The sequence below is a fragment of the Ambystoma mexicanum genome, chromosome 1q, assembly GCF_040938575.1.
Source record: "Ambystoma mexicanum isolate Mex_15411 chromosome 1q, UKY_AmexF1_1, whole genome shotgun sequence".
NCBI classification, from domain to species: domain Eukaryota; kingdom Metazoa; phylum Chordata; class Amphibia; order Caudata; family Ambystomatidae; genus Ambystoma; species Ambystoma mexicanum.
In genome coordinates, this window is record NC_090922.1 from 636964008 (window position 1) to 636987041 (window position 23034).

The window sequence follows — 23034 nt, forward strand, 5'->3', positions numbered from 1 at the left end:
AGACCCCCATTAAACGCACAAACCTGACCAGAAATCCATCAACTAGTGCAAGTGCACATTGGTCCGCAAGTAGAAAAAATTTACCCGATCCTGATGGAACACCACTGGTCATTATTTTCTTAAATGGCCCGTGACCTAAACACAGGATTCCATTCCATTGTCAAACCACTGTTATCCCCTTGTTGACTTTCCCTCATGCCTGGCAGTGAGTGTTATGTTCCACTCCTCTCCCCACCTCTTTCCAAATTAGGAAGCAGTAAGGTCTACATCCTTCCAACCTTTTAGTCTCAAATCCTTCTCTCTTTATTGCCTTTACAATGGAAAGCACTGCATGAGATGATATGATATGGCATTTATAACGTGCCTGTACACAAGTGTTTATAGGCGCAACAAGACAAGGAGGGGGAAACAGAGGGAGGACGAAAACAGTGATCTTACTAAGCCTTGTGTCATTCAGATCACGCAAGTGCAGGGAAGTGTAAGGGGAGAAGTGCCGGGGAGGGGGAGAAGTGCAGGTAATTTGAGCGGGTGGCTCATAAGTGCAGAAAGTGCAGAGACAAGGGACTGTAGGGCTGTATATACAGACCATAAGTGCTGGGGGAGCCCGGAGGCAGTGGGAGGGCAACTGGGCATGCAGAAGCCTGGGCCTGAGTTCAGAGGGTAGCCAGGTGACCAGTGCGTGGAGCAGTTGGGGCATCAGCAGGGGAGAGGCAGAGAGAAAATGAAAGCAAAAAGGAAGGTCTTGAGTTGCTTCTGGAACGAGAGGTGGTAATGCTCAAGTTTGAAAGAGGCGGGGAGGCTGTTCCAGAGTGGGGCCCCAGCCGAAGAGAGAGTTCTGCCTCCAACTCTCTGCTTGGAAAAGCGTTTGACCCTCAGAGAGTTGGAAGTGGATGAGCGGAGAGCTCGCAAAGGGAGAAGTTTAGGAAGAGAGAGTTGAAGGTAGAGCAGTCCCAGGCCCCAGAAAGCATTGTGGATGATGGAAAGGGTCTTGAACTTGATCCTTGCTGCCACAGGGAGCCAGTGAAGACATTTCAGAGCTGGAGAGATACAATCCCTGTGCTTGAGGCCACGGACAAGTCTGGATGTGTGTCTGTATGGGTATCGATTTTCAGGACAGGAATGTCCCTTTTGATCAGAATACACAGATGGCAGCGGTATTCCCGGGAAGGGTGCTTGTACAATAGCACAAAGATGAGGACAAGTGATGAGTCAGTTTATGAGGGTATGAACAAAGTGGGACACTGACCAGGGACAAAAAAAAACAAGCAAACAAAAAACAGGTAGTTTACGAAGGTAACATAAACCTAGGGGTCAAGTGCTGAATCTAAAGAGGACTACTCTACAAATATACAAATTACATCATCATGTGGCACTGGAGGGAGCAGTGGGGTCTGGTAGGGAGGATGGGGGAGGGATTTGGAGAGCTCCCTCTTTTCCCAGTGGGTGAAGTTGAGGGTGAGCTTTGAAGAGATCAAGAGTCAGGCTGGCATTTATTTTGATTGAGTCCCAATGAAGCAAAGCGAGGGGAGACTCATGGGGGGCATGGGACAGTGGGGTATATGAGTCATAGTAATCCCTGGGGTGAGGACCTGGGGTTAGGCTCAACTTGAGTACAGTATGTCTTCTGGGAGAGGAGGGCTTTGATGTTTTCCTGAATTGGAGGTTCTTGAAACCTCTGAAATATTGGACCAGGATGGGGACATCCCACTTTCACTGTCGTCAATTTCCCGACAGGCTGCTTTGCTCTACCACAGCCTGTGGTGAAATTGGAGTGAGGCCTGCACAAGATAAGGGTCGGGGGAGGAATGAAAATTGATTGCAGCATCAAAACTGAATGCAGAGAAAAACAACTCTGCAAAACTGGCCTGCAGGCGGTTTTTATAGATCCCCACAGTGAGGTGGTGGACACTCTGAATCTGATGCCACCCTTCATTTGGGTAGGCAGAGATGACCACTATTGGATGCTCCCATGTTCCTCTGCGAAGTGTACCAGTTCATGTCCTCTCTAGTATATGTAGGGCCTCTATGCCCGGTGGCTTTGCAGATGTCTTTGTGTACTGCGCAGAGGAGTATGAGTCGGATTCTCCATGCTAATGCTAGCCTGTGAAGGATTATCAAGCCCAGTGAGAAGGGATCCTTTCTTTTATGGCATAGGGCCATCCAGGATGTCCAGTTCTGAACAAGCAGAAGTGCCCTTTTCGGACAGTTGGGACACCCACATGAGGATGTAGCCGCAGTCCAACCTGGACCTCCACTTTGTGACCAAACTCCAAGAATGGGAGAATTTTACAGAACCTGTATAGGTTGGCTATCACGTGTATTTGTGGCATGACGGATAGCTCTAAGTCGAGGATCATCAGGTTTTTGAGCATTTTTGCTGGAGGAACAAGAGCATTGAGGAGAGTCAGGCATGCACTAGATCTTTGTATTTGCTTTATTTATTTATTTATTTATTTATTTATTTATTTATTTATTTATGCTTATAAAGCGCATGCCACAGGCCCAAAGGCATAATAGCGCTAACAGGATGTACACCATACAGTCATAACAGATATAGAAAAGAGACTGTGCCTAGGAAAGAGGGAATGCCCTTAAGCCGAGCCAGGCCGTAGTGCAGATCTGTGGTGATAATGACTCTTCTTCCTCAAGCGCATTAGGAATTGGGAAATGACCAGGTTTAGCTGGAAAGGGATCTTGAGAAGTTCCAGAACCGTTAGAAAGGGCCGTATGTATGCTTTAAACAGCCACTGGGGAAGTGCAGAACCTTGGGGACTTGAGCAGTTGGCGGTGGGGCTTCTATTTGCAGATTGTGGTCCACTTACCACAGGAGAGATTTCTGTGCCCCCCTATCTGCATGAATATTCTTAGCACAGGGCTGCCCTTGGTTTCTGTCCCCATTTCCAGGATCCCCTAGACCTGCTCACCCTCTTCCCTGTACTCAATGCCCCACTCCATACCACTATCTTCACATTGTCTCTCCTATTACTCTCTCACTGTCACTGTTCTACGTCTCCTCACCTGCCCTCAATGAGCCCACTGCAATGTCTTATGCAAAGCGGATCCCTGCTTCCTCCAAGTCAGAAGCTTTTGCCAGGGTTACTTTTCAGGACTTTTCCATTTCATGGAAAAAACTGCCATGGTTCCTTTCACTCGACTCCTCGCCTTTCTGGGCGTGTTTGCCTTTAATGATAGAACCCACAGCGATGCCCCCTCGACCACAGCATCTACATGTCTCATGCCCATCTGTTTGTGAGGCCACATACAGTAGATTTGCCCTGCACAGGGGACACCCACATGATCCCTGTCTTCTTACTTTTTGAGAAGTGTCGAATCGTTTTGTCAGTGTTCATACACTTGTGCCCTCACAACTTGCAATCACACGCCGGTGCCAGAAATGGCTTTGTAGCACAATAGAGGACAACGTCATCCGGGTTGTGGTAATTTTATAGGCCATAAAGGATGTATTTCTTCACTACCCCTGCATTTACTTTCCCATACATGCACTTTGTCACTTTTACTTCTCCATACCTTTACTTCACCTGTCTTTCACTTCTCCTAGCATTCACTTTGTCATTATAGGGGGCAACCCCTCTCTGCCCCACTTTTTTCTTACTCACATTCTTCCCCCTACTCGCTTGGCCCCAACCCTAACCTTACAGGTAAACCTAACCACATCATTTGCCACCTTAATAATGTGAAGATGCAGACAAAGCAAAGGCAAGGAGAAGTAAAGGCAAGGAGAAGTAAAGGCAAGGAGAAGTAAAAGCAAGGAGAAGTAAAAGCAAGGAGAAGTAAAATCATGAGAAGTAAAAGCAAGGAGAAGTAAATGCTTGGAGAAGTAAATGTCTGGTGAAGTGAATGTTGAAGAAGCTAGTCTGCATAACAATGACCTGATCCCTGCATTGTCTCATTGAGACACAAGCCCCACTGGTCTTCGAGGAAGGAAGTCAACCAGTGCCATTCTAGAGATCTTCCTGCCATGTTTCAGGCGCTTGATGAGGGTTTGGTGGGCCACAGTATCATAGGCTGTTGAGAGGCCAGCAGCATAAGGGCTGTTGGCTTGTCTGGGGTTTTCCCATGATGTTAAGGTGGGTGGTTTCTGAGCTGCTATAAGATCTGAAGGCTGGCTGTCGCTCATGGAATTAGGTCTGGGTGTACTGTATTTTTGTAACTGGTCCATTACCACATTTTCCATGATCTAGGCCTATAAAAGCAGGTTGGCGATTGGGCAGAAGCAATGCAAATTCTGCAAGTAAATGGAAATAAATAAATCAGATGACACACAAAAGCTCGTAGTGAGATACGAATAGTATTTGTCACTGGAACACACAATAGTTTAGAGTCCCTGCTTGTCCTCCCTGTACCTTTATGCATTCTGTAGCAACACTACATTGATGATGATGTATTATGGCAATACCACTCAACAACACTATAAATGACAATTCACTTAGGTTCCCATGAATGCACCCATTGTAGGTACACATACATGCAGAACTGAACATACGGGCTCAAAAGCACACATATGCTCATGATAAAATACATCGCCACAGTCACCTACAACGGCGTGGGAGAAACTAAAGGTTAGAGGGTGGGGAGAGGGGCAAGAGAAAGCCTGGGCACACTGCTGCTACTAAAACACACCACCCCACACAAAATTGACATACACCTTCATAAACATGTATATTGTTAGATTTATTTGAAAACCAAGAAAACCCGTTACAGTCTTTTTGCATATTGCACAATCTGTGAACACGATTTTAAACTAATGATCATTTTTGCTGCAGTATTATTTTTTTGCATAGCAGATCACAAAAGGCATCCTCGTCAAAGAATCCCATTGGGGTTTTAACACCATTCTCTTCATCCATGCAGAAAATGGCCGCCATGTGGCAGAAAAGAGATTCTCAGCTTACTAACTATGGATTTGGCCAGTTAAAGGTAAATGGAGGACAGGTCAATGTGCACACCTTTCTTACACATCTAAAGGCGACTCTCCTGTGCCCTTCACACGGGCAGGTACATGGTCATTGGTAGGGACTCAGGTGGCTTGCAACTTAAAGGATGACCAAGAGCCAATTTAAACTTTATAGATTTGTCTGCGAGTCTGAGACAGAACTGGAGAAAAGTAACCACGACACCCTCCACACCATGCACTCTGCTAAGTGGATGGATTAAGTCACCCATCATCTTGGTTCCTAGCTAGGCCCAAAGTCACCAGAGATGAAGAAAACCACTTCCTGCAGGAATAACGAGGACAAGAAGTGGACAGCAGGAAAGCTGACGCTGACGGTGACGTATGACCACGTGGGGGCGCGCAACGTGGGAAGTACTAGACAATGAAATGTAATAAATGCACTCAAGAGACAGAGAGAGGAGCGAGTTGTAAAAGAAAAGAATTTGTGAGAACGTCCCTGGTCTGCAGCGATATACGAAACAGATGAAATTCATGTATGTGAATATACATTTTCACATTATATATTCATGAATCAGATTAGATCCCGTAGTGCTGTCACATGAAGCGCAAACAGGTGCGACGTGATGGACGTTACTGAGGGGCATAGCCTGAGGGGGAGAGTGACACTATGTGCGTATTCGAGAGAAGGGACTGAAGCAAGCAGGATGGAGGTCCCAGTTTCCTTTTATGTGATAAAACCATGACCTGTAAAGGCAAGAAATAAAAGCTACACTAAGTGCAGTTTTGAATTTGTTTATTGAGCATACATATAAAGGATACTGCTCAAGTTGGGGATGACTGCGTCATCGCACAGTAACGGACGTATAACAGCAAAAAGGAGCAACAAAACAAAAAAAAGGCAAGAAGATACAAGAAACGAAACAGCACAGCAAGTACCAGCACCTCCAACGTTCCTCTCAACCCCAGGTATGTCTAGTATAATGGCTCAGCAAAGTTTCAAAGTATGCATGGAGGCCTCAGGACAACAAGAGTCTAGTGAGAAAAGCATAGCAGCGGTGCTAGTCAATGCACTAGAAACAGAAGAAGGGCAAAGAACGTTTCCAACCTTGCCATTAGTGAAAGAAAATGATGGCTGAAATATATCTAGAACCTCTGAGGAGGGTTTCAAAAGACTGAACAAGAGGTGTGATCGCAAAAGCACTGAGCTGAGATACAGATTCCATTACTATGGGAGAATACGAGCGCTGAACGAACCCGTAGGTGCTTTTCTCACAGCGTTAAGACAATTAGCAAAAAGCGGTTGGTTCAGAGAATCCTTTCACACAATGCGAAGAAACTCATTCGTAGCAGGCTGCAGGAGTGTCAAGGTGTGGGACAAAATGCTACAGTGCAAGAACCCCATGCCAGAAGAAATAAGAGGGACAGCACCACAGCATCAAAGAGAGTACATTACACAAACAAAGGGAGCCGAACAGATCATTGAAACGCAGACGACTGGGGTGAGCAAAGTGAAATGGCAACCCGCAGGAAGGGAGGGAACATAGAGGTGGCAGAAGCTCAAGACATAGAAAGAAGACATTTTCTAAGAGAACACAGTCAAAGGAGAAAATGCTTTAAATGTGGGTGTAAAACCACAACGCAAACAACAGGTATTCTCCGGCGATGGGGAAAAGATGTGCCAAATGCCCGAGAATGAGACATTTTGCAAAAACGTGCAAGAGTGTGACAGTGGAACAGATAGAAATAAAAGAACACAGCAGCACTGGTTCAGAAGAAGAAGAAAAAAGAAGAGCCAAGACCAGTGAGAATACTGAGTTTGAAATGTAAAAAAGGAAAGAAGACGAAAAAGAACAATTCCATATTGTGAAGTTAAAGCGGATGAAAAGCCCATAAGAATGATGGCTGACTCAGGAGCTGTTCTCACACTCATATCAAAAGAACTGTGCAGAGAGTTACAGCTAGAAAGAGAGAATAGATTGTTAGATTGAATAAAACAAAGATAAACCCCGGCGCATTTGGAGGAAAGGAATTTAAGCGGATCAGACACATGAAAACTACCATCTAGTTGAAAGATGGAAGAATGAGTGGCAAAGTGTATGTGTCATGGTTCCCAGACTTGGTCTCTATGGAGACGGTGGTGCCATTGTCTCACATTCCAATATGGAGGACAGCAAAGTCTCCGTACTCCTTTGTACGTGATGAGGTCACGTGCCCGGGAAGTGTGGGTGTTGAAGCAATGATATTTGAATTTGGCAGTGCTGCGGATCATCGTGTCACAATATCGCTCCTCGGTTACATGACGATGTTGTAGTCCTATCTTGGTAAGCCTCCCCTTAGATTTTCCTTCTGTTCTGGGCAGTGCCTCCTTCCTGCTCTTCTGGACTCCCTCCTATTCTTTCCCTTTCTCCCTTCTCGCTAGCTTCCTTTACTCCATGGGTACCTGCCCGTTGTAGCCTTTGCGTTGGATTCCTTCTTGGTTGCTGCTGCTTCCCTGTCTCTCATGGATCCTTATCAGAAATATCCTGTGCGGGTGTTTCTACACTAGAAGGTTTTTTTCCCAGCTCAATTGGCTCTGCATTCCCTGGGCAGATCCAAGAACCAGCTACAATCTCCTGGATCATTTTGGCTGCCCAGGCGATCAGACACAGCTTTTGACCTAAGCCTTCCTCTACTAACACCAAGTAAGGCGTAATCTTGACAGTATGTCACATATGAAAATGACTCTCTACTAGGAAGGCAGCACCAGGTGGATCTCTGTATCAAACTGGATCCAAATGCATAGGAGCAAGCTATGGCAGTTATGATAACATGATTGAGAGCCTACTGGAAACACATGCCTAGATTTTTGCTCCTCCCATATGAACACTGAAAGTCCTATATGTCTGAATACCAAATAACTTGGTGAAATCCCTCCAAACTGCCGAAAACGTGGCTGTCCAGCTTATTTACAAATTTACCAGGCATTCCTCAGCTTCTGCTGCCAGATGTAACTTGCACTGGCTGCTTGTTCATTGTAATATCACATGCAAGATACTGTGACTGATCTTTAAATGCATTCATGGCCCGGCATCACAGTATCTTCTCCAAAAAATGCAACCTCATCAACCTGCACGTCCTCTTCCGTCTTCACGTTTACATTTGCTGAATGCCCCCATCTCCTGTGGCGTTACTAGAGGAGACAGGCGATTCTTTTCAGAGTTGGGCCCTACGATTTAGAACAACCATCCTCCTCACCTTTGTTCTTTGGATAGCTTTTGGACAAACTTGAAAATGCACCTGTTTTCTTAATGTATATTTTCTATTCAGTTTTACCTTTCTTAGAATCCGCTACCATTTATTTATTGTTTTCAGCTGCGCCCATATGCAGTAGATACTTCCCAGGATGTCCAAGTTATGCACAATGCAAATCACAATCAATTAATCAATCATTCAAGCACAAAATCAAAAGCTAGGAAGGAGCTATACAGGTATGAAAATCAGACCATTTATTGAGGAAAGGAATTAGTGAGACAGCCAAAGCCTCCGAATAGCTAAGCCCCATAGTCATAATGGGAAGAAATTCATCTAGCAAATTTAGAATGTGCAGCAACCTAACAGCTCTGAATCAGAAAGTGGTAGGCAACAGCTTTCTACTACCCAACATCACAGAGATGATGCTATCACAACGGGAAGCCAATGCGTATTGAAAGCTATACATTACCAGCGTATACCACCAGATAAAGTAGCTTTCTCAAAAAAAAGAGACAGCCTTTATCATGCCCTCCGGAACATATCAATATGCCAGGACGCAATTCGGACTGTGCTCAGTGGCTTCTGTTTTCCAGAGTAAAATACTCACACCTTGCAAGGAATCAAGAAGGTATGATGACGACATTATAATCAATTTCACATGCAACGGGGAACATGATACTGTTTTCAACGAAGTGCTGATGGGACTAAAAGAGACAGATACTTCATTTAGGAAAATGGACTCGAACCTGAAAAGAACCTTGTACAAGATATCGAAAAGGCACCTGGACCAGTAAATAAACAACAATTGAAGTTGTTAATGGGAATGGTGGAGTATTATGCTAAATGTGTGAATACATTCTCAACGAAACCAGAATATGCGAGGAAACTGTTGAGAAAGGGTAAATCATATGAACCGAGAGACTGCTACAAAGAAGCCAGTGCATCAAACAACACAAATCACGACATCACAATTGCAGCGGAGGCCAGCGCTTATGGGGTGGGATGGACACTTATGCAAACAGGGAGAGACGGAATGTGCACAGTGGCATTTGCATCCAAGGCATTGATGGTGACAGGACAGTATTATTCAGTTGTCAAAAGAGAAATGTTGGCATGCACCTAGGCAGGCAAACATTTCATTTGTGTAGAGAACAAAATTCTGGTTCAGGACTGACTGCAAACCATTAGTGAACATATTAGGGCAGAGGAACACTGGAAACCAAATTCCCTCATTGGGAAGACTTGCATCGAAGATGCACACATAGTTTACAATAGAACACATATTAGGCTGGCAAACCCGTCAACCAGTCTGCTTGTGGGGGATCATCGTCAAGGCAGAGCCATCACCTTTGAGGAATGGAGCAGAGAGCTCCAAGTAAGGACGATTTTGCAAAAAGTGTTGAAATTCACAAAAATGGGTCACCTACAGACAAATCGATTCCACCGGAAATGCAAAGCTCCTCGAAAGTGTCAGCAAGAATACATGTGCACAATGGGATAGCCCTGAGAGGTGAAGTGATGATACCCCAAAATGCACTCAAGATGAAAATTATACACCTGAGACATGAAGGACACACAGGAACCAACTGGAGAAACACAGAGTAAGACAACCATATTGGAAGCCCATAATGGTCTCAGAAATTGAGAGACAAGTGGGCCACTGCATGGTATGCAAAGTAGGTCACACAAGATTGATAACCAGGCTCACTCCCCTTCTTAATGTCACGTGACAAGACAGACCATGGACTCAAGCAGGAGTAGACTTCTTAGGACCAATGGAATACATGGCAGATTATCAGAAGTGCGTGACTGCTCTAGTTAAAATGGATAGCGTAGAAATCTATAAGAGGGATCACAACTTAAACTGTGTTCCGAAGGGAAGTGAACTTCAATTACCTATTAATAGACAATGGAGTGCAATTCATACCCGAATAGATGAAGAGGTACTTAGAAAGTAATTATATAATACATAAAAAATGCACACTCTACCACCCCCAAGGAAATGGGCAGGTAGAAAGACTGAGTAGATATATGAAGGGCACACTACAAGCAGCATTTTCAGTGATCTGGAATGCAAAGAAATTCTCAAGGGAGTAGCACCACACAGGACCACGTGTAATAGTGTGACCCTTCTTCTTGATGTAGAAGAGATAAGCAAACACTAAATTATCACCTGCATGTATAGACACCAGAAGCAAGAGACTGGGACCCAGTGAAAGGGAAACCTGAAAGAGAGTGCACGACTTGTAAAGGAAAAGAAGGGACATTTGCAAAGAAAGAAGAGGTGTTAAGACACTTTACCTATAGAGTGGAGTTTGGGTTATGGTGAAACTGCCATAAAGAGACAAGGAGACTCACTCTCCCTACAATACCCCATCCAGATATGGAAGTGTAGAGCACTACATACTGACCACGTAGAAAATAAAACAAAGAAGGAATATAACTTTATTAACAGAAGGAACAATACAAGCCAGAACGACAAGATGCACAGAATGACCATGGATGCTTTGACGATAACAGGATTGTAGAAAGCAAAGGATCAGCACCATGGAGGGAGAAACTCAGAAACCATTGAGACCGGGGCCAATGTAGGAAGAGATCCTCTCAGCTTGAATAAATGAAGAAAGAACAGTAGATGAGACCACTGCAGAAACTGAGAGCAGACAAGGAATCGTGACTAGGGTGTGCCCCAAGAGGCCAGGCCCAGAGAAGAGTTCCAGAAACCTACAAAGACTATGCACTGGAGTATAGGGTTTGATAATGAAAGAGGACAATGGAGGGGCGTCACACACAGTGCGAACATGTGCGCCATGACAGAGCTCTGGTTCCCTTTTTTAATTATATAATAAAGGCATAGCCTGTAAAGGCAGGAAATAAAGGCTGCACTTGCTACGCGCACTTGTGAATTATTTTATTTTGCGTGCATTTGAGGGATGCTGCTACACATCCAAAGACTTTTTTGTACTAGTGTAAGTGCATTCCTTCCAACTGCCTTTATAGAACTCCATCAGCATCCGCAGCTAAACCCCGCACGCTGCAGCTGTGATTTAAGACACCAGCCCTGCCCCCTCGTGGTTAGCGGCACAGAGCACTCTCGCGCAAGCTTGCCCCCAACCCCTCGGTGCCTGGTGTGACTAAAGCCCAGGAAATTTCATATTAATCCTGCTGTTTGGCGGCACAGCCCGCGAGCAGTAACTCAGCGAAGAACGGCGAGGTGGGTCACTGCACAAACATTAATGAGGTGCAGCTGAGCTGGCCTCCCCATTAGTACATTTTATTGATTCAGAAAGGCAGTCAACCAAGCAGCGACACAGTTGTTCATTTCGGTCCGCGTGAGTTCTAGGCCGCTGGAGTTAAACTGTCTCCCGCTGGGCTCCGAGCGCTCTGTCAGCCAGTGCGTAAAAATAAAAGCCGTTTCTTTTTCTGTCACAATGTTTACTGCCATCCTGTTGAACGGGTCTTCTGTCTTTTGTAGGATTCTTTTGTGTTAGAAAAGTTCAAAAGCTGCTTTTGTTCAGTAAACCAAAATAAAATAGCAGGCCGCCATTTTATGTTACAAAAGAACCATGCATAACACGCAGGAAGGATCGAGGGTGGGCTAGACTTCTTTTAAAGGCTATGAAAAAACAAAGTAATGATAACATGTAAATATGCAAACAGGGGTGGACTGGCCTATAGGGAACTCTGTAGATTTCCCGATGGGCCTCTGCACCCTCTGCCTCTTTTGTGTAGTATTTCTGAATGTTCTCATAGGAAAAGCATTGGGTTTGCTGAACATATGTCAAATGGGCCCTCTTTTGGTTCCCAGTAATTATTTCCAGGGCCTCTTTTAGTTCCAAGTCCACCCTTGTATGCAAATATGCCCGACGATGCTAAAACGGGCTACATTCTCGAAATTAGAATTAGTTAAATGTGACCCTAAATCAGAGTCTGCAAATGTTTTGTGCTATGCCTCCATTGAGCCTTCTGCATTGGATATGTTGTGATGGGCTCATGGAAGTTTTTGTCAAAAGCAAAGGTTGTAGGCCCCTGCCTTAAATTTACTGGATGTCTGTTTTTGAAAGCCAAAAATGTGTTATGATGTTCAATGCACATACAATGTGGACTAAAATGGTGGTTTTGTTGAAACACTCAGTTATCCACTTTGCTCTGCACTCTGGTGTATGTTCTGCTTGACCAGCAACAGGTGGTTTATACTGGATCCAGGGTATTGTATCTGGATTTTGGCACAGCTCCTCAACAGCTATAGCAAAAAATTCAGGTAATTTCAATGTAAGGTTATAACTTTTTATTGGTGTCCACTGGTTTCACTTACGCCGGTAGACTCTCTCTTGTAGATTCACATTGTTTACGCATAGTCCCGTTTCTAACAACAAAGATGTGGCAGGTGGTTTCAGTGGAAGTCATCTGAAAGTGGTCAACTGGAATTTCCAGGTTGCATATTGAGTATACATTAAGCTACTGAACCTGTATTTGCAATGATTATCTCATGTGATATATTTCTCCCTAACTTTTCCTGTCCAGCTGCGTTTTGTTGTGGAACTTGCATGGCCCTTGTCGCTATTCTTGGTCTTGGTCTGGCTCCGGAACGCGAACCCACTCTACGGCCAGCATGAGTGTAAGTATGTTGTATGGTAGACCTGTAGATACATTTGATGCTACGTCTCAAGTATGTTGCTAGTTATTTGCCAGCCTCCACCTTACTGGCCGAACTGCATCAAAAGGCACAAAACATGGAAAATGGCAATAACTTTGATTATTCATGGGGTGCAAGGTCAATAATGTTATTAGCACAGAAATCTGACTGTGTAGTCCCCCATCACTTCCATCCCACTACCTCGTGCTCCCACTCAGAGCAGTTCCTTCTCCATTCATTGCTAGTGCTTTGTATGATATCAGTCCTGAGAAAGATTCTGCATCAGTCCAATACCCGTAGTTATGGACTCCATTATGAGGGATCTGATTGGCTGTTCTGGTCTTATCATCCTAATAAATCTACTGAAGTCGGACTAGTGAACGTGCACAGGACTGGAGCTAGATGGGGACACAGGAACACTGTCTGTCGTCCGTGTCCTGCACTGCTCCAGGCTGCAGCTGCTGCAGTGGCTCGGAGCGGGGTGGAATAGGGAAAAAGGGAAATAAGGTAATAAGAGGTAAGGCATTAAATTCAGGAGAAATGTTAGGGGAAGATTCTTGGCAAACTTAAAATGATCTTCTATCTGTATGGATGAGATCTGTTTACTCTGTTCCCCAAAGAAAGTTAAAATAAAATGCATCATGCCACAATAAAGAAGGGGCTAGACTGGCTGCTCCCAAATGCAGTCTAGCCAAGTAATAACATAATTCACACTTGGTCTTAAACCAAGCATGCAATGTGTTATTACTTGAGTAGACTGGCATTTGGGAACTGCCGGTCTATTCCTTTCTTACTCTGGCATGAAATTTTCTGTCAGAAATTATCTGACATCTTTTTGAAGTCGGACTAGTGAATGCTGTGCAGTAGCCCCTGGAGTGCATCAAGTGCTGGATGCAATTACCATAACAAGTAATTATGGGCCCAAATAACCGGATAGACTCAAAGAATATGGCAAAGTACTACTTTAATACCAGTTCATAAAGCAGGGATATCTGGCAATCATAACATATCACAGCTCACACACTCTCATTGCATTTCAATTACACAAAAGGCTTTATACCTTGATGTACGCTAGTTATGACATCATCCTACATCCCAAATAGTAAAAACCTATCGGGCAGAGGGATTGGTTAAGGGACCATAAATACATATAACTTATTTAGGCCTTAGTAACATCATTGGCTGCCCTTTTTCTGAAATGCACGCCTAGAACACGCTCTAAATACGTATAATACAGATAATAGTAGAATAACAGCAGCAGATTGGCTTCTGCAACAATGTATAGTCCATCATCATATAGGCCATCCTAATTGGTTGGTATCCTCTTCCAACCTTGGACATTACACTCGTTAGCAGCACATAAGCAAAACAAAACCCAGGTGCGGGGAACGTCAGACAAGTGCTCATTTGGCCAATTAGCCTTACCATCTCTCATCAGTTAAGCCTTAAGCTAGTATCCTCAAACTGTAGCCCGGGAGCAACATGTTGCTCTCCTGACCCTAAAATGTTACTCGCCAGTTGCTCTGGGCCAAGGTGTGGCAGCCAAGGAGGAGGGAATGCAGTGAAGAGACATCAATGGCAGTGTACCCAGAACCAGGATTGTGCAGGAAGGCTAGCCTATCAGCCTGCTCTGGCTGACCGGCATGACATACTCTTGGTTGTTGAAGCATTAGCTGTGGAAGCATGAGTAGAGTGGGATGAGTGGTGGGGAAGGCCAGATGGGTGCAGGGTACTGGGAACAAGGAAGGTGCTTGCTTAGATAAAACGCTTAGGACAGTGATTGAAGAGAACCTCAAGCCCACAAACTAGGCCGGCCTGGTCATCCATGTGAATATCATGGAACTGCTGCTATAATCAGAAGTAAAAATGACTACCCACTGACTCCGCATTTATTGGGACAGCCCCAATCTTCAGCACTCTACAATTACTTTGCCACTTGGAGCTCTGGTACGCCACAAGGTGCACTGCTGGCTGGATTAGGTACGCAATCTGTTCAGAAAATGTTGCAGTCAATAGAGGCTTTTGCAGCTGCACTCAGGGCAAGAGTAAAGGACCCAGTTGCTGAAGTTTGGCAAATGAACGTAGGAAAATAAGTGATTTGAATGCCCAACTTTCAAGGAAGTTCCATTAAGCTTCCTTTGCACATGTAATATTTGCCATAATGTATATTTGGAAATGTTCCACACTAATTACAAATATGTTTGCAAAGAAAGGTTCATGTTCTGATTCTTTGTCCAGAAGGAAAGTGCATTCATTGGCAAAATAATAAAAACAAATGCCCATGTTTGTGTTCTGGTGAAAACGTCCAGCTGCTATGCCTTTGTACAGCTGGTATCTGTATATTGGACAAAAAAAGTGGCATGCTTGCCCAAACTTTCCTTTATTAATCAATTTGCATATGTCAATTTCTTGACTTGTGAGATTTGTGGGCCCTGCGTATAATAATTGTTGCAATTATTACATACTTCTTGTATTGCAATGCCTGGTGGGAAAATTCTCATTGTATGATGCTTTGCGTATCTGTCAATGTGGCTAATAGCCAATTAAGGTAAATGAGTTCCAAATTGTGCAGGATTAATTAATTAGCGTACCAACCATTTGGAATTCACTTAAGTTATTGAAAATAATTTCAAATTCATGTAATCATTTTTACTTTAATCTATCATTTATTGCTAAATTCTTCTTACTTATTTATTTTATTTGCATTTTTGTTCTGCACTGGCCCTACCCAGAGCAGCGTCTTAAATCGTTCAAAGGATGAAAAAATGTGAAACAGAAGTTACAAAATATTTTGTTGAAGAAGATTAGGATAGACAAGTGATGGCACTGGACGTGGGTTATGTGTGGGGAAACGGGTATGTTTTGAGAATCTTTCTGAAAGTGATGATGGAGGGTGCAGTGTGTATGTGAAGAGGTAGGGTGTTCCATGCCCTAGGTGTCCACTGGGTGATTGCTTGTTTTTGTGTGCATGTTAGTTTGCAGAGAGGAATGTGTAGATTCTAGAAGATGCTGGCTGGCTTGTATGCTGTTTGTGTGGGTGGGGGGTTTGAGTTTGGGGTGCTTCAAGTATATATGGTATTAACCAATGTAATTTGTGAATTTATAGACCACAAAAGATTAATGGATAAGTCGTCCCTGCAACATGTTTGAACTTGCAAATTCTCATCCCATGTCAAGGATGAGCACTTAACAGGTGAGGTAGACACGCATGAACATATAATGCGCATATGAAGGAAAACACTCATCCGTTTCCGTAATGTGGTCTTCAAAATTTCAAAGTTGCGACCAATGTTACTGCCCTACTAATGTGCTTATAAATGCACCACTTAGAACTATATATTCCAGAGGATCGCTGAGGAAAGAGTACCCACATCCATCAGAAAAATTGGCCCTTTATTCCTAATCCCTTGTTTTAGTATGTTATTTGGCATTTATATAGCGCTCTATATATCATTGGTATGACCTCAAAGCGCTGGTAGGTTGAACGCCCTCGGGGACCGCAGTCCAGGTCAGTTAAGAGAGTAAGGTGTCATAGGGTGCTTCGATGCACCGATTATGTGCACAGCTGATGCGATTGCTTGATCGTAGCTGCATCCGAGCATTAGGTGTAGTGGTATTTGATATTAGTTGGATGTGTGCAGTCTGGAGGATGGACACCAGGACTGGGTTATGGCTGTGTTAGGCCCATCTAGTACACTTATGTGTGCAGCTAGGCCGATTTTCATGGGGTATAGCCGCGTTTTATCAGAATGTTGAGGCGTACCTGAAGTATTGTTTGTATGTGAGCAGCTATGCCGAAATTGATCAAGGGATGTAGCTGTGCTCTAATTGTGTGATGGTGTAGATTAGAGAGTGAGCATAGTAATAGTAGAGGTCAGTGTTTGGGTGGAGGTTTTGCTCATTCGAGCTTGCTATTCCGGATTCCAAGTGGGCGTTTGCAAGTGCTGCGTTCAGAGAAACGTATTAGTGACTAAGTAGGCGCATTCAGTGGCGTCATTGCTCGGGATCTCTTTGAACATTTGTCATTAAGTTGCAGGGTCTCAGCAGCCTTAGATGGTCTTAATCGGCATTATGGAAAGAGCCAAGTTTTTAGAGCCTTGTGGAAGGCCATGTAGTCTTGGGTGTGTCGAATATGTGGTGGGAGTGAGTTTCACAGAGTTGGTGCCAAGGTTGAGAAGGCGGATCCTCTGATCCTTGCAGAAATAGAGGTTGGAATCACTACAAAGAGAGCAGAGCTTGATCTTAGGGTGCGAGATGGGAGGTAAGATATTATCTTCTCTTGTAGGTACCATGGGCCGGTCTTGTGTACTGCTCGGTGGGTAATGCGTAGGGTCTTGAAGGCGGCCCTTGGTTGCTCCATCTTGCATATGCTTTCTTAATTTTTAACTGTCCAACACTTGTCACTCGCAAATATTTACTCCTTTGCTTAATCTAAGAGAAATATGTCTTACGCACATGGCTTATCCTCTTTCACCTACTCCTTGTGTACTTTGGATTTGCTTCTCACTGTGGCATCGTTGAGTCTTTGCCAAACAAATATTCTTTGTTTTTGCACAAATTTGTATTTCAGTGCTTATCAGCTCTGCAGCCTTGGTCTCTCTCCTTGGGGTTTTTAGCTTACGAATACATGAAAACCGACGTCCATCTTCTCAACATGGTAGCTTTACCTGTGTTATATTTTATACTGTAGCAAGCTTCGATATTTCTCATCTACCTTGCGTTTCTGCGTATATACATCTACTGCATCTCTTCTTGGTATATGTGATTTCTTCGTACCATATATTCATTTACTGTGTTACTTCAGTGACATCTTTATTATTTAAGAATTCGTATATCGTTTCAGTGCGTCTTTGTGTATTTTCTTCATGACGTCACTTCACTCCTGTCAGACTTTGCTTATAGTTCTTCTATGTCTGGTGATGTCGAAGACTACCTTCTACCACTTCGGTGCGAGGGTACATTCGGTATGGTTGTCTGAGTGCATAGCGTCTTTCATATCTTAGATGCGGTATTGGGACGATACCAGGTGTCATGCACAGTGCTTTCTTGCTGCTCTTCCAGTAAGACGGAGGTGAGGGGGTGGGCTCCATGAGTGACGTGTGCATCTCCTTCTCTACATTGCTCTCAGGACTGGAGCTGGAGGGGCGCACAGGGGCTCTGTCTGGTGATGTTTTATTTTGGGCATCTATGATAAAACATTCATGCCCATAAAAAAACGTCATGCCACAGTAAGAACAAGCTAGAATGGCTGTCCCCCAAATGCCAGTCTAGCCAAGAATAACTCACAGCACACGTATGATTTGTGTTATTACTTGGCTAGACTTCATTTTGGGTCAGTCAGTCTAGCCCTTTTTATACTGTGGCATGACGCATTTTTTTTTAACTTTATTTTCTTTCGGTTACAGAGTAAACAGATTTCATCCATACAGATAGCAGATCACTTACTTTAGGCTTGCCAAGAATCTTCCTCTAACATTTCTCCTAAATTTAATGCCTTATCTCTGATTAACTATATTACTATATTCCCTTATTTTATTGTAACTTTCTACTTATCTCTTACTCTTAATGCGTGCAACCTTTGCGCTACAAGTGCCCAGTTTGTCTATTGTTCTCTGGTACTGGGAGGTACAACTGGGAACCAGAAGAGAGAAGGAGAAAAAAACGGGTTTGGGGGTAAATTGGAGCAACTCAGTAAGCCGTGTGTGCTTATATCATGACCATCCCTATAGATGGTGGTTTCCATTCCTGCCTTAACTCTAAAACCACGGTGATGGACCTTGCTTCTCAACCCGCTAGCTCCCCTGGCTCTGCCCCATTTGACCGATTCTTTCCCCTCTTGGATTATCCCTGAGACATGCTTACCTAGACCAAAGGATTTGTGGTCCTCGGCAGTAGCTTTTGTTGTCTCTCTCATAGTGTATGAATGGAGCCCAGGTATGGTAATATTTTGGGAATCCATTATTCACCAACAGTGTGATTTCTTCTATAGCCCCCACTTCCAAGATCTTTGCTAATTTGTGCCTTGCTGATTTCAATAGATGCGTGATTAGGGCGGACGCAGGACCTGACATTCTGTATATACCTTCCTCATCCACTTACCCTAATATCATAATGAGGGGTGACATTGGGAGGAGACAGCCTGTGGTATCTTTGATTATCTCCACTACCAAGTTATCATAAGGGGAGGCAGGGAAAATGGTGTATTTCAGTTTAGCATTAATTTTCCAAGGTGCATTTGGGGGAGAAATGTAGCAGGAATTTTGTCGTGGTCCCCCCCACCCCACCACTCTTACAATGCTGGATACTCGCCTGTGCGTGGACCTTTCCTGCTGTGGGTTAAGTGCTTGCGCTGATAAGAAAGTAATTCTTACAAAGCAGATTTTGAATTATATTCTAACATCAGAGGGTAACTTTCTGACTCATGGTTATCTGATATTAAGCAATGTTTATCCAATATTAGTACCACAGTGCCATTTTTTGAACTCACCAAGATGCATTTGATTGTTCGCCTAGGAGGGTTTACCTGCCCCGAAATCCCTCACTTACAGCCGTACCTCGCGCCTCGAGTACCTCTCGTATTCTCCCAGTCACTTTATTTATTCTATTTTACTAAATTGCGTCAGTATTCAATATTTCCTGCATTCATTTGTTTTAATGGATTATGGTTGTTGCACTATTTTCCATTGTTTTATGTGCTTGTGCCAAACTTCAGCACGAACTACTGAGGCACTTCCGTTTCCAACATGGCCGCCAGACCCCATCTGTCATTTAAGCAACACGCCCGAGCTGTGTGCGGAGCCTGCAACTCAGTGTTTATTGCTTGAATAATGCACTCTTCTACTTCTCTGATCCAAATACCAACCCAGTCCAATGCCTTGATAGACGTGAACATACTTTATTAATGATAAGCGCGCTGGTCAGATAAGCAAGTTAACTAGGAAACCTTTTAATAGAAAACATGTGATTTTAACAACAGGCCAAATGCCTGCTTATTTATTATGCCCAAAATGTAAACATGAACCTGTGCAATTTACTAGAGCACGTTAAATGTATTATTGCTAAGCGGGGCCACCGCGAAGCAGTCAGTTTTAACTTCGTCTTATTGCAATTGTTTACTCTTTAATGCACCGAATGAGCATTTTGGTAGGTTTTTTCATGGCTTACGTTGTACACCGAAAACACTTTTTAATTCCTATACTTAGAACTTTAACCTTTAACCAATGCAAACCTGCACTTTATTTCCCGTTGCTGGCTGACTCTCATTGATTGCATCACCATTATTATACTTTTGAAGAGGAGAGTTCAACATTAGAAGCACTTCGTTGATTTAAATATGAAGTCATGTCTCTTAGTCAGGGGTCAAGCCCTAAAAATAAAAGTGGGGGACTCATCAACAAACACAATGGGATGTGACGCACCATCAATGATCATATCAAGGTGAAATATGCACATTTCATTAATTTGGCTTTGCATAATCACCCAAATTGCACAGGATGGATGGCATTTGCTTTTCTTAAAATCAACACAGACACAAAACCAAGAGAGGATATTTTCTTCTATAGTGTTTTTGAAAACGACAAAGGTTGTACATGTTTTAAACTCCACGAACCAAATCAAACTTTTTTCTGTGACTTGCAGTACCGAAATGGAACATTTGACCTTTAGTTGTTTGGTATTTTGCATCAGGATATATAGTGCAGCACTGAAGTGTCTGGCCTGTAAAGCTGTTAACTGCCGTTCGATCACCGAGCTCGGCTTTAATTCGTAAATTCAAAGAGGACCTTCAGTGTTTCTCATTTTAGCTGGGGGGACTGAGTCCACCCTCTGAAAAATGTGGGTGGACTCTGTCCCCCGCATTTACCCTCGACTTGAGCACTGCTCTTAGTTTGAACCAGTGTTAGAATATTTTAGATCATTTGTAGACCTGGGATTCATGCGGTTAATTATCTTTTCAAATTGACCTAATTTTAAAATTTCAGGTACACTGTAATGAACTGTTGTATTTCAGAAAATGCTTTTAATCTGTACCTTTACATTTCCTTGTGTTTTTCCTATTTATTGTATGGTTAAGTGTAATTTAATTTCCGAAATAAAACTTAATGACTGACTGACACTGCTAGTCTGATGTCATAACCATGTGCAGAATGGTCAATGTTGACCCTTGTGCACATTGTACATTCCCCTGCACCTATTCCAGTGAGGAACAGGGAATCAGTGGCTTTTCTTTGCATATAAAAGTGTATACTGTTTGTAAATACATGCAATGTGCCTTTTGGTGCAAGGGAATACCTGGATTGCACAATTGCACCACAGTGTTCTCAAAGTGGTTGACAAGGAGCGCTTGAAGAGGCTCACATTGCTAGCACCTCTTGTGAATCAACTACAAAATACCTTCAACTCTCCCTCCGTAAATACCTTCTCACTCGAGCTCTACGCTCCTCCAGCTCCCTCAGGGTCAGTCGCTTCGCAAGCAACGAGTTGCGGGTAGATCTCTTCCTTCAGCTGGGGCCTCCCTCTGGAACAGCCTCCCTGCCACTCTGAAACTTGAGGAGAACCATCTCTGGTTCCGGAAACAACTCAAGACCTTCCTCTTTGCTTCTTGCCTTCGCTCTTCCTCTCCCCTGCTGATCTGTCTGCTTCCACCCCTCTGATTTCGGGCCCAGGTCCCTGCCCACCCAGCCGCACACCTGCACTGCATCCTGGCAACCCTTGCACTTGGGTCTGTATCTGTAACCCTACAGTCCCCTTACCTACACTTATCAGACACCCCTTGTCTACGCTTTTAACCTCGCACTTGCCACCCTGTTGGCAGCACTACCAGTTGTCGTAGTTTTTATCTCTTGCTCAGCACTTTCCACTTCTCCCCTCTCCCTTGCACTTTCCCCCTTCCTTCTCCCCTGCACTTACGTGTTCTCATTATCACTGGGCCTAGTAAGATCGTTGTTTTGTCCTCCCTTGTTCCCCTCCCTTGCCTCGTCGCGCTCTGATACACTTGTGTATGAGCACGATACAAATAAAATATCATCTCATATCATACAACTTTATTTCTTGTGAGTGGAGGGGATTGCCAAGTGCACTCCTTCAATTGAAGGAAAAATTGCTTTGTGAATTGGTCCCATTGTCTGAAAATCCACAAGCCCCTCCCGCTGGCTAAAATGCCTAATTACAGCCCCATAGTTTGGAGTTAAATATATAAACATGTAAATTTGGATAGCATTCATCCACCCATTGGCCATGAAAGCACTTCGCCATCTAGAGACGGAGTGAGTGGTAATGTGACATTTTATCCCCTTTTTGATGGCCAACCTAACCCTTGACGTTTGCTGAGATTTAAAGGAGATCTTTCACAGTATTCACTAGCGTTTGCCCAATGCCAAATCTGAAGATGCAGCGGCCATCTTTGATATGCTCAGGCATGTAATGTAACATAAAGTGGTCATTTATATCTCACTTCTGCCATTTCGGTGGCCTCATTGCGCATGGTTCTGAAAAGAAAAGAGGCTTAAAGAGAGGCAGGTACGAAACCTTCTGTGTTTATGAGTGAAGGCTGGAAGTATCAGAAGCCTGATGCCATTATCCTGATGCCGGGTGGAACTGGGTTTTATGCATTATCCAGAGGGGAAAACCCACGATCTAATAGATGACACTGCTGGGACACTGGGAGAGCTGCTAGTGTGGGGTTTGGAGGGGCTATGCTATAGAGCTACTGTTTAAGCGGGCCGTGCAATGAGCTCTGAGCGGCATCACTGAGGTGAATGTGGCAGGGATGTGCTCGTGAGCATAAAGCTGCCGTGCGCGGGTGTCCGTGTGTGTTGATCAAGCAAACGGAATTCAAAAACATGTCCTTAAATCCATCCTGAGTAGCCAATGAGAATCTCCCATACCACATGGATTTGCTTCCTTTGAATATGGGCTACAATATGGCCAGCGTAAAACTGAAATGCCCTTTGTAGTTGCACACTGGCTACATAAAGTGATGCACAAGAATCCGAGCCAATGCGCTTTGCTATGTGTGAGGATGTGATAGGTTCTTCATGCTTGTCTTGAAGCCACAGGAAACCTCACCAGCTCTGAAATCTGCCTATGTGGGATCTGTACCTATAAAAAGAGTAAACCTGTACTCATTTATTTTCCAAAGTTCATTTATTTGTTCAAGAATGAAGACAAAGCATTAATTTTCCTGTTTTCTGACTTGGAAAAGGACTTTGTGATTACACAATCAGGTGGTGGAGGGCTGTCAAACTGGAGTTCT

The 23034-nt window shown here is 43.8% G+C and overlaps 1 protein-coding gene across 2 annotated transcripts in view; it reads left to right on the forward strand.

The window, feature by feature from the left end:
* ABCA4 (ATP binding cassette subfamily A member 4) overlaps window positions 1-23034 on the forward strand; it is a 1737150-nt gene that overhangs the window by 214263 nt on the left and 1499853 nt on the right. For both annotated transcript variants that reach the window (XM_069641223.1, XM_069641222.1), the window contains exon 3: window positions 12671-12764. In XM_069641223.1, the coding sequence (XP_069497324.1) occupies window positions 12671-12764 (94 nt within the window). The remainder of the gene's footprint in view (window positions 1-12670; window positions 12765-23034) is intronic.